The sequence below is a fragment of the Sardina pilchardus genome, chromosome 20 (assembly GCF_963854185.1).
Source record: "Sardina pilchardus chromosome 20, fSarPil1.1, whole genome shotgun sequence".
Classification (NCBI taxonomy): domain Eukaryota; kingdom Metazoa; phylum Chordata; class Actinopteri; order Clupeiformes; family Clupeidae; genus Sardina; species Sardina pilchardus.
In genome coordinates this window covers 15824721-15836983 of record NC_085013.1, presented here as the reverse complement: position 1 = coordinate 15836983, position 12263 = coordinate 15824721, and the positions used below count along the sequence as shown (strand labels likewise).

Sequence of the window (12263 nt, the reverse complement as noted above, 5' to 3'; positions counted from 1 at the left end):
GAGGTGGGGTGGGGTGGGGTCGGGTTTCTGGACAGTGTCTGTTTCCTTAGCCGGATGACCCCTCACAGGAAGTTAAACATGTATGGGCCTGCACAGCTGGATTCCTCAAAGCTCGAGGAGATCTTTTGCTGACTCCCTCTGAAAAGCTTTTCTGTCATCACGGCTATTTAAGGGGCCTTTATGGTCTCTCAGCTTTCCCTTTTTTCGGGATAGGCTGGTAATGGTTGAGCTACTTGAAATGCTAACGTGGGTAATGCTTAAAAGTAAGCTCTCTCCATGACAAATGATTGCATGATTCATCCAAAGCATTAATAATTAAATGAATTACAAGAGGCCAATAAATGTTTCCCTTTATCTTCCTAGCCTTTCGTTATAATGACCTGGTGTCTCCACGCTTCTTGGAAATGATTGCCAACCTCTCTGGCTGCACAGCACACCGGCGATTCAACAACTGCTCCGATATCTGCTTCCACCAGAAGTACCGCAGCCAAGATGGCACATGCAACAACCTACAGCATCCCATGTGGGGCGCCTCCCTGACTGCCTTTGAGCGTCTCCTCAAGCCCGCATACGACAACGGCTTCAACCTCCCACGTGGCATCAGTGAGAGGCGGCACAACAACTACCCGCTGCCCTTGCCACGCCTGGTCTCCACCACCATGATCGGCACCGAGACCATCACACCAGATGACCGCTACACGCACATGCTGATGCAGTGGGGCCAGTTCCTGGACCACGACCTGGACTCGACGGTGGCGGCGCTCAGCCAGTCGCGCTTCTCCGACGGGCAGCTGTGCGCGCAGGCGTGCACCAACGATGCGCCCTGCTTCCCCATCATGTTCCCGCCCAACGACCCGCGCCAGCTGCGCAGCGGTGCCCGCTGCATGTTCTTCGTGCGCTCCAGTCCCGTGTGTGGCAGCGGCATGACCTCGCTGCTCATGAACTCTGTGTACCCGCGCGAGCAGATCAACCAGCTCACCTCCTACATCGACGCCTCTAACGTTTACGGCAGCTCGGACCACGAGGCCGAGGAGATCCGCGACTTGGCGAGCCACCGGGGACTCCTGCGCCAAGGCATCGTGCAGCGCTCGGGCAAGCCCCTGCTGCCCTTCGCCACGGGGCCGCCCACCGAGTGCATGCGTGACGAGAACGAAAGCCCCATCCCGTGCTTCCTGGCCGGTGACCACCGGGCCAACGAGCAGCTGGGGCTGACCGCCATGCACACGGTCTGGTTCCGCGAGCACAACCGCGTCGCCACGGAGCTCCTGCGCCTGAACCCGCACTGGGACGGCGACACCATCTACCACGAGGCGCGCAAAATCGTGGGCGCCCAGATGCAGCACATCACCTACAACCACTGGCTGCCCAAGATCTTGGGCGAAGTGGGCATGAAGATGATGGGCGACTACAACGCCTACAACCCCAACATTAACTCGGGGATCCTCAACGCCTTCGCCACGGCGGCCTTCCGCTTCGGCCACACGCTCATCAACCCCATCCTGTACCGTCTGGACGAGCACTTCCAGCCCATCCCCCAGGGCCACATCTCCCTGCACAAGGCCTTCTTCTCACCCTTCCGCATAGTCAACGAGGGGGGCATCGACCCCCTGCTCCGGGGCCTGTTTGGAGTGGCGGGCAAGATGCGTGTGACTTCCCAGATGCTGAACACAGAGCTGACTGAGAGGCTGTTCTCTATGGCTCACGCTGTGGCGTTGGATCTCGCCGCCATGAACATTCAGAGAGGCCGCGATCACGGAATCCCCCCCTATAACGACTATCGGGTCTTCTGCAACCTCACCTCGGCACAATCTTTCGAAGATCTCAGGAATGAGATCAGAAACCCTAACGTGCGGGAGAAACTGCAGAGGTAAGAGCCTTCAACTTCTTTGTTTGTCTTTGTTTCCTGCAAGCCCACACTGCCAGCTTGACCTTGGAATTTCATATCTCTATGCTCCAGATTCTCACTCAAGTGGTTTATTGTGCTCACATCATGCCTGCCAATTTATTCGTGTTGCTGATTACTTCCGCTCTGGGGTGATTTCTGTCCCAGACTCTACGGCACTCCCCTGAACGTTGACCTGTTTCCTGCTCTGATGGCCGAGGACCTGGTCCCTGGAAGCCGACTGGGCCCCACCCTCATGTGTTTGCTAGCCGCCCAGTTTAAACGCCTTAGAGATGGAGACCGGTGAGCCTCTCTGCTATTTCATGCATCAAGTTCAAGTCAAGGACATTCTTGACAAGAGTAACCTTGTTCCCATAGATAATATTTGAAAGGGGTGCCAATGATCGCTTCTCATTCACAGTTAGTAAGACCGCCAAGCCATTATTTTCTTCCGCATACACTATGTGATGATTTTTTTCAATGCCCTAAAGATAGCACATGAGATAAAGAACTCCTGCTCTCATGTCCAACCAGGTTCTGGTATGAGAACCCAGGAGTCTTCACACCAGCACAGCTCACACAGCTGCGGCAGGCCTCCCTCACCCGGGTGCTGTGTGACAACGCGGATAACATCACCCACGTCCAGCCAGACGTCTTCACCGTGGCCGAGTTCCCGCACGGCTACGGCAGCTGCGATGACGTGCCCAAGATCGACCTGCGGATGTGGCAGGACTGCTGTGAAGGTGGGGCTTGTCTGTTTGTGTTTGTCTGTCTGTCTGATTGTCTGAAGATACCCCGTTATTTCAAAGTGTCTTGAGACAAAGCTCCCTTTTAAGTGTGTTTGGTGCAAACACACAGTAAATGAACACAGACAGACACAGAATATCTGAGTCAGCCATTTTGTCTCATTGGAAAAGCATTATTTATATGGTGAAATTCAGCGTCTCTAGATCTGAGATGATGCAACTGGTTGTAATTATAGTAATTACTCACATACTGTATAATGATGATGTACCTGTGAAAAAAGCAGGATTTGCCCACTTCATAAAGTCTTGCGTTCATCATTCAACACGTTTAATCTTTGACCACATTTTAGTCTGATCCGTAAGGATCAAATGGCATTGTTTTCAGGTCACAGCCTGATGTTATGCATTCCGAGCCCTTCTTTCCCAAACCTAGAATCAGTCTGAATGACGCATGAGTCCCCGACCCCCTCCCCTTCTCCGCTCCCCTGTCTGGAGCACAGATGTCTAACAGAGATGGCGTTTATTTACCTCTGTGCATAGCACATGCCACGCAGCAGCAATTCATCAGCTAGCAGTCAAGTATGAAACAAGTGACATTGACACCTCATTTGGTTATCACTGGCATTATATAGAAGTTACTGTAATTTAGGACATTTGTTTGTATTTGACTTTCCAGTGCAGTATTACAGAGTGAGCCTCACACTAAAACATCTCTCTACCTCTATCAGATATGGAGAATAGGCTCAGGTTCTGCATGAGACTTGTTTGTGTGAAAGGGCTGTCCGCATGTCTTCTGCCTTAATGGCCCAGTCCAGGGTAGTGGCGTGAGTGTGTCAGACCAATAAACAGAGTCAATCACACATAATTAGCCTCTGACTACCCCCTCACCATGCCCCCCACCCCCAATGAGCCACGCTCGGTCAGTCTCAGCAGCCCGCTGCTCCCTCTCCGACGGCTTACCTGGCCGTGTTGGATGACACCACTTGGTGTCGCAGCAGGATGCGGGTGAGCAGGGATCCAAAGTTTGACCTCAGAGTCTTTTGATGTGGACTTTCTGCCTCTTTAAGCTTCACACCTCATGTACTTTTCACAGGGATTTTCATCAGGGTTAGAAACTAGGAAAATCCTGTCCGAATGGTAAATCCCCCTGTAATTGTGTTTCCTGATAACTAGGGTGAACTCAAGCCAGAGATGATCTCACAAACCGACACCATATGCCACAAAACAATAGACTTTCCTCCCAACAGTGCGCAGTAGAGGAGTCAGAATAAACAGTGTCTTCCTCAAGGCCTTGGATACTCTAGCAGTCAGCAGGAGCTATTTCATCCCAAGGCTGTTGCTGGGGGCAGTAAACACAGAAAGGCAGCTTCTTGGGTTTAATTAAACAGTGGTTAGATGACAGACTGTTATTAGAACCAGGGAATTGCATTTTCCTTTCCCTGGAGGTACTGTTGGTTTGTTAAGGCCTTGTGTAACGAAGCTAAGAGCTACATAGTTCTTGACTGTTTGATTTGTCAACTAGTTTTGATTGCAGCTCATAAATTACAACATCTGACAAGTTTTGCATAGAGGCCCCATCTCTCATCTTGTGAGACGTCACTTATCCTCTGTTTAAACTGTACTCTTGGGAACTAAAACAATGATTGCCATTGTATTTTACCCTTTCAGAATGTTAGAACTGGGTTTTGGAGATACCCAAAGCATGTTCAGTTCAACTATAACAGCTCTTCAAATGAAAACACAGTGAAAGGGGTTGATTAGCCATGCAGCAAGCTAGAGGATGTAAGAGGATATTTATTTTCATTCTTAATCAGTGTAGTCAGTCCTTTCTGTAGTAAGCGTAATGTAGTTTTGCGTCTTTACATCATAATTATATTACAGTGTACAACATATATTTCAATATACAACCATGCTGTGTACATGCTGTAGAACTTCTCTAGTGCAAAGTTGATGGCTGTTTTCTTTTCTTCACACCCTGACCTTGGGTCTGTGTGCACATTGTAAATGAATGTGGATGAAGCCAAGTTAATAAACTTGGAATATCCTGCCTGTAGAGAGGCCGTCGAAAGGTCACCCTGACGAACTAGGTCACCACTGATTGAGTTCACTGTAATGAACTCTTGGCTCCTCCAAAATGAAGAACTCAGAGTGTGTCTGTGTCTGTGTCTGTGTGTGTGTGCCTGTGTGCATGAGAGAGAGGGATAGGGGGGCCCCTTTTTACACCCTCTAAAAGAGCAGAGAATCACAAAAATGCTGACCTTATGCGTTATTTCAAATTAGTTTCAGCTGCTTGGCTTTTCATCCTTGGTGATTCTTCAAAAAAAAAAAGGCACAGTTTTGCTCTTACTGGAGACGTCCATTTGATCTCCCTATAGGAGACAGCCCTCTCTGGCGTTATATAAGCACTTTTATGGCTTAGCCCTGCCCAGACAAGCCTGTCTTATTTCCTGTGGAGCAGATAATAGCAGCTGTGTTATCTTATCTGCTGTCGCCGGAGCTGATCTGGGTGCAGTGGTGGTAATGACGGGCAGACCGGAGTCAGTCAGTGCAGACTGACGTTAGGTCGACTCTTTTGAAGTGTGGGGAAAGGCTGTTGCCTCAGGCATCTGGTGCGCAAAAACAAGACAGAGAACCTAAGAACCTAAAAAGGTATGTGTGTGTGGTTGTGTGTGTGTGCGTGTGTGAGTGAGTGTGTGTGTGTGTGTGTGTGTGTGTGTGTGTGTGTGTGTGTGTGTGTGTGTGTGTGTGTGTGTGTGTGTGTGTCATTCTGAGTGTAGGCTTGTTTGTGGGTATGAGTTTGATATATAATCCAATACATTCTATTTCCCATCATCCTCCACTGTGGATAAGGTGCACTTCATATGACTGACTACAGTACTTTTGGTTCCACAGACTGCAGGACCAAGGGTCAGTTCAACGCTCTGTCTTTCCACTTCCGTGGTCGGAGGTCACTTAAACAGAGCTTTGCAGAGGACAAACCTGTTTCAGATAGTCCCAAGGACACCAGCCCCAATGAAAGGTAATCACAATCATCATATACCGTCATTTCCCCACTATTAGCCACAGCTTATACATAGATTTAGCAAAAATTCTTCAGGTATGAGGTTAATTCATGGGGGCAATTAATATGGTATTGCTTTGGTTTTGTTTCTTTTAACTTGCATAAAACACTGTCCTGCGGCTTATACACAATGTGGCTAATACACAGGGAATCACTGTAAGCAAGTTAAAGTTTACATTTACATTGACTCATTTAGCAGACACTTTTAAGCAGAGCGACTTCCATATGTCCATTATATTACAAGGACCACTGTCCCCAGAGCAACTCAGGGATAAGTGCCTTGCTCTAGGACACAACGGTGGGTGTCGGATATTGAACAACTAGCCCAACTCCTTAAGCTATCACATAAGCAACCTCGACACACACAGATCTAGCTACTTTTACCCATCACATAATGAGCCATCAGTGGGACGTGGATCAGCATGTAAAGACTGTAATGTTTTGTGTGTACAGCATGGCGCAGGAAGCCCCCTCTGTGCCGGTGAATGTCTCCCTCCCGATTAAAGCCAGCACTGAACCCTCACTGAACGAGTTCCAAGACTTTGTCTTGGATATGCAGAAGACCATCACAAGTTTGCGAAAACAGGTGAAGATCATTGGATTAATCTCTGTTCTGTTCTCTTTTGTTGACATTCAATCTTGTCCCCCACCCATCTCTGCTAAGTAACTCTCCTTACACTCATGCCTGGTGGGGGGGGGGGGGCTAGAACAGACTACAGCCAAACCAGATCTACATTATGTCTTTCAGCACTTGGATACACTTCCAACCATTTCTATTCAATGAAGTCAGAATTTTGAATTGTATCCCTATATTGTTAAATGAATACCACATAGCCAGTTCTAATCCACAGCATCTGTTTTGATCATTTTCCTCTGAATATTCTAGATTCAACGTTTTCACAAGACACAGAGAGTCGTTTCTGTGTATGAGGTTAGCTGTTTCGATTCAAACTCTTGAATCAATTAGCAAACGTTCATATTGACACCGGCATATACAGAAAATGTGGCCGTGTCCCGATTTAGATGCATCCCGAAGCCTTGGCCTCCAGCACCAGACCAGCACCACACTTAGACATGAACCACAGAGCCCAGCACTGCATGCCGTCACAGAGCTCCCCACGGCACTGTTTGACCCAAAGTCAAGCAGGATATCCAAACAGGGTATCAGATAGCATCGTGCACGTTCTGTGGCTTTGGACCGAGTCAAACATCGGCGTAGGTGAGCCCCCATTAAGGAGGCATGGGTCTGATTAAGCCGCCAGGCTCAGAGATGATTTAGAGGAGGAAAGGCTTTCGCATCAGAGTCGGAGCCCACAGCAATGTGGGACCCACCAATGCTTTGGGGATATTTACTGTAAGTGGATAGTCAAATAAATCCGACATGGCTGAATTCGCTCGCATGATTCCTGTCGTCAAGGGAGAAAAGCATGTTCTAATAGAGGCATGTGAGCCATTCAGGAAAGAGCTTAATTATGGTTTTAGTGGAGGAGGTCAGACATTTATGCTGAATGCACGCTGAAAAGCATTCCTCCAAAATAGCTTGCGTTTGTCACAAAGATTTGATATACAGAATGTCACATTTAATTTCATGAAACATAAAAACATGCATGCTTAGCCGTGCTCTCCCGGAAAATGCCTGGACGTTTCTGTCCTTATTCCACATTTCCTTGCTAGTTATTTATTTCAGGTTTGTACATTCGATCAGCGAGCCAACTTTAATAGTTCATAGCAGTACAAGTAAATCTCCAGCATACATCATGGGTCAATACTGACTTAAAAATGTTCATTTGTGTGTCCTATTTCTTGGCTGTCCTCCTCTCTGCTGTCCTCCTCTCCCCTCCTCTCCTCCTCTCCCCTCCTCTCCTCTCCCCTCCTCTCCTCTCCTCTCCTCTCCTCTCCTCTCCCCTCCCCTCCCCTCCCCTCCTCTCCTCTCCTCTCCTCTCCTCTCCTCTCCCCTGCCAGATTAAAAGACTTGAAGCGCGTCTGAGTAAGACCGACTGCACTGATTCGGAGGGCATGGAGCGGCGAGATGGAGTGCGCTGGAAGAAGGACCCCTGCACCACATGCGAATGCAAAGTACGTCTCCTCTCAGACCAGCACCACTTACTGTAGGCCCACAATGGGCTTCAAGTGTGTAAGCATGTTCAGTAAATCAGACATTACAGCATATATAAGGGAAAGGTCAACAGATCAACAGATTATGAAAAAAAAAGGCTTTTATCAAGGCAGGACAACTGCTAGCATACAATGTGCAGTTATTTGCGTTGGACAGGTTAGGATGTGTGTGAGCCTGCAGGCCCCCTCTTTAGAACAGCACAGGGGGCAGTGGTGCATGTTTTCAGCGGGGGCTTATCTGATGGCGGTTGCTAGTGATTGGCCGGCGTGGCCCATTGTTGTCCCTGCAGCCGGGCCGGATCCACGGAGCGGGCCGTCCCCTGTGGCCGCGCAGATAACGGCTCTCGGTGGAGCGATCGTGTTTCTGTGGGGCCGCACAGGGGCCCCCGCGGGCACCGTGCCCGCTGCGTGTCAGCCGTGACTGCTGCCCACCTGGCACACACTCCGTGCTTTCCTGGCATGCCTGGTTGCCCCGTGTCACTGACTGCCTTTTGGCCTGAGAGAGCGGGGATATTCGGTCACCATCTACACCCTACACCGGCACCAGTGCTGTGGGAATTCACCTGTAGCATAGATGTTAGCCCCGTTTACAGCCTGTTCAAGGCAAGGTTGTTGTAGCATTATTCTGCCTCGCCATTCTGTATATATAATCTCTGTTAAGGGTGTTGCTAAGAGTCAAATGAAATGATGAAATTATTGCATAAATTCAAATGTTAGTAAATGAAAATCCCTCACTGAAGTTGGGATTCCCATTTTAATTTGCCTAATAGTGCAGCGTTCTGATTTGGGAATATCTGAGCTGATCTTGAATGCCACACTATAGGTGATGCCTGATGCTGTGTTAAACATCACACGTCTGCTACAGGGCGTGCTGTGGCATGCTGTCTTACAGCACAATGCAGCACCATTATGCTGGCTTTACAAGGGTTTTCTTAATGGCAAGATGCGGGAGTCTGATTTAAACCGGCTACAGTTTCATCACAGTGATTCCCTTTACGACACTGCCCAACACAACTGTACAAAAATGTGTCCCAGTTTCTTTGAACTGCAACACAGACGGAATTGATTCTGTTTTTTATGTTGTACCCTTGTCAGCTGATGGATCAAGCCTGTGGTCAGAATTGTTGTTCTAACTGAAGGGGAGGCTCCCAGACAGTGTTTGGGAAATGACATCATTTTGGCTGTTCTGGCTCTGTAGGCATGACTTTCTTTTCTTTTAACTTCAGCTGAAAATGAAAGAGCTTTCTTTGGAAGTGTTGAACTGCTCACGTCATATTCCGTATAACAGTCATGTTAAGTCAAGTCTCTTTTATTTATATAGCACATTTTTGTATAATACCACCGAGTCTAAGTGAGGAAACCTCTCTCTCTTTTTCTCTCTTTCTCTCTCTCTCTCTCTCCCTCCCTCCCTCAGGAAGCCCAGGTGACATGTTTTGTGGAGAAGTGCCCCCCAGTGGACTGCCAGAAGCCTGTGACACTGAAAGGAGCCTGCTGCCCCGTGTGCCTGAACCAGCCCTCGAGCCGTGGTGGCGAGCGCCACGCTTAACCTCAGGACCCCTGCGCCCCACACGCACCCCAGCGGAGAGAAAAAAGACATGGACTAAGAGTCTTGGCAGTACGCGGTGACCACCAGCATCCAGTTGCCTAGTTTTTGTTTTGTTTTTGTCGTTTTATTTTTTTGTTAACTTCAGATGTTTTTTTTTTTTTTTTGCTCTTTTGGGCGTTTTTTTTTTTTTTGTCGGATATTAACTTTTATTGTCAGTACCCCCAACCCCCCCAAGGCCAATTGCCTTACCTGGGTATGGTCAAGTCCACTGGCTTCCTGAAGTGCCGTCATGGCAGAGACCTCTGCCTTGTCTAGGATGGACGTGGGACTCCACCCTTCCTCCCTCTTGGCCTCAACAAGAAACCAGGGACCCCAAGGGCCTGTGGGCGTGGCCCAGAGCACTGACCCCGCCCACCAGGCCAGAGCACGAGGAGGGCGGCGCACCAGGGGTGCGCACGCAAAGGGAAGTAGATCGACCACCGTCGGCCACGTCGTCTCTTAAAAACGCGTTCTCAGGTCAGAGATGCCGAACAAACTGGTGCTATTGTTTTTTTTCTTCTCCTTCACCTTCACAATCACCCTTTTCTCTTGAAATGATTTAGTCATTTGCATCAGTCTGAAAAGTATTGTTGTTTTTGTTTTTGTTTTTCTACAGTATGCAAATCATCATATACACTCTCATTATGTGCCTTTTACGTAATGTTTATGGTGCTTTATATCTTATAATGAACATACAAATATATATATAAATTTATACATATAAATGTATATTTCCCCTACGTATCATCTGCTTCCATATGAAGATAATGTGAATACCTGTTTTTAAAAAAAATGTAATGCAAAAAAAAGTCTACTGATTACCGAATGTGCATAATTTCCCCACTGTTGGTTAACTAACATCTGGTGTTTCTTTCTCTCTCTCTTTCTCTCTCTCTCTCTCACACACACATTCTTTTTTTCTCCCCCAAAAGTCACATAAACAGATTCTCATTTTTTTTTCGGAGCTTGGAGAGGGGGGGTGGTAGATCATGTCAGAGAAGTTGTTGTATGTCCCCTGTGAGTTGACCTACTATTTAACTTCCAACTTATTTTTTGCTATCCTCTGCTTGCAAGATGTGGCGTGTGCTCTTGGTATTTTCTGTGGGTCATGCATACTAGAGAACAGATGGGCAGACACCCTGACTTAACTACAAAGTCGAAAAGGTTTTTTGGTGTTGTTTTGCTTTGTTTTGTTTTTATGCTTACTTTTCTCCCGAGCGACTCCCCTAGGTTGTCTCACCCTTATCTACCAATGCAGTATTTTAAGTGTTCAGTATTTTCCACTTGGTCAAAAAAAAATGGCTGCTCTCTGCACACAAACACTGACACCCAATGTTGAAGGACCCCAGCTGTTCGGTACCTCACCTGACCACATCACAAGTCTGACCTCTCCACTTCTCAGGTTCCTCTTTGATTCCCCCGCTGTGCAAGAGACACACGTCGACACCTCATGATTCAGACCCCTTGTGGTCAAGTCCCCTCAAGTCTCTCATCAAAAGCTGGACTACAGTGGTTGTGGTTTCCATGAATATGTGTCCACACCCCTCTGTTACCACCCCAACCCCCAACTGTAACCCACCCCCATCACCCCCATCACTCCCACCACCATCCCAACAGTTCTTGTCCTCAGCCACACTGTGACTACAGACGCATATTATGCAGGGTGTGGTGGGTTTTAAAAAGGGTTTTATTAGGACTTAAGCGCTCTGCATCTCCCTCTCGCTACCTTTGTCCAGCTGTCTCTCTCTCTCCCTCTCTCTCTCTCTCTCTCTCTCTCTCTTCTCATGTGCTTCTTTCCCCAGCGGTCACACTCGTACAGTCACTGGCCACTCGTGCGAGGCGTGGAGCCGCCTGGCTCTCGTCTGCAGCGTTAGCGCGGGATGTGCAAGAGCTGACGTCACTCTGCTGAGTGCCGTGCTCACTCTGTACCTCCTTGACCCCCCCCCCCCTCCCCCAACCCCTCCCCCCCATTCCAGTGTAATGAAAGCCATATGGAGGAGAGAGAGAGAGAGAGAGAGAAAGAGAGAGAGAGAGAGAGAGGGAGGGAGGGAGGGAGAGAGAGAGAGGCGAAAAGAGGGACTTGGGAGAGAGGTAGATTAAGACAAGATGTCCGCCGTCCCCTCCTTGGCTCACATTAGTTTTAGGCGCTCGCAGTGGTGAGTCATCACCCCAAACAATGCTAGGGTGAAGTCACAGGGGCTTTTTGTGATCAAGGCACATATACAAGCTGTTAGCACCACTTCAAATGCGTATGGCAACTCTGAGCACTTGGCTGGTTAGATATTGTTTGTGATTATCATAACATGAGACATGGGAAACGATTGAAGGGCCAAAAATTGAAGTGTGTCAAAAATGTCCCCCTCTTTTAGATGATGCAAAATGAGTGCTGCGCCACATCTCCAGTCTGAAAACCCAACTCCTCTACACGACTATTCTATCAGTAGTTTGTCCTGTTTCTGCCTCCGGGCTTCAAATGTGATTCTTGTTACTGTGAGAACGTGTAGCGACGGAGTGGGTTTTTGGTCCGTTTCTCCTCGCTCTGTGTCTGTGGGATGTCGGCGGCTCTGTTTCCACGGACGTCTCTCAGAGGATGCTGTGGGAGGGGAGAGCGATGGCTTCCTCGCGCGGTAGCATCTGTGTTTGCTTGCTATGGCCAGACAATGGTCTGACTGCATAACATCCTGTAGACCTGCTGTGGCAACAAGAACAACAAAATCAACCCGAGGGTCCGTGGCTGGCTGGTGTATGGAGCCTTTAGGCGCATCATTGTTCCACCATAGACTGCTCCCTCTCTGTCCACTTCACTGTCATGTTTACCATCTCCTCACGTTTCAGCCGCGACGCTCCGGCCAACTTGCCTTTGAACATCTTCCG

General features: G+C 48.5%; 1 protein-coding gene across 1 annotated transcript in view; it reads left to right on the top strand.

Moving 5' to 3' along the window:
• Window positions 1-9509, top strand: part of LOC134067624 (peroxidasin) — a 46145-nt gene extending 36636 nt beyond the window's left edge. Inside the window, exons 17-23 of the mRNA XM_062522996.1 lie at window positions 364-1867; window positions 2051-2185; window positions 2417-2625; window positions 5521-5647; window positions 6143-6275; window positions 7652-7765; window positions 9219-9509. Of these exons, the coding sequence (XP_062378980.1) occupies window positions 364-1867; window positions 2051-2185; window positions 2417-2625; window positions 5521-5647; window positions 6143-6275; window positions 7652-7765; window positions 9219-9350 (2354 nt within the window). The 3' untranslated portion in view covers window positions 9351-9509. The remainder of the gene's footprint in view (window positions 1-363; window positions 1868-2050; window positions 2186-2416; window positions 2626-5520; window positions 5648-6142; window positions 6276-7651; window positions 7766-9218) is intronic.
• Window positions 9510-12263: the final 2754 nt, after the last annotated feature.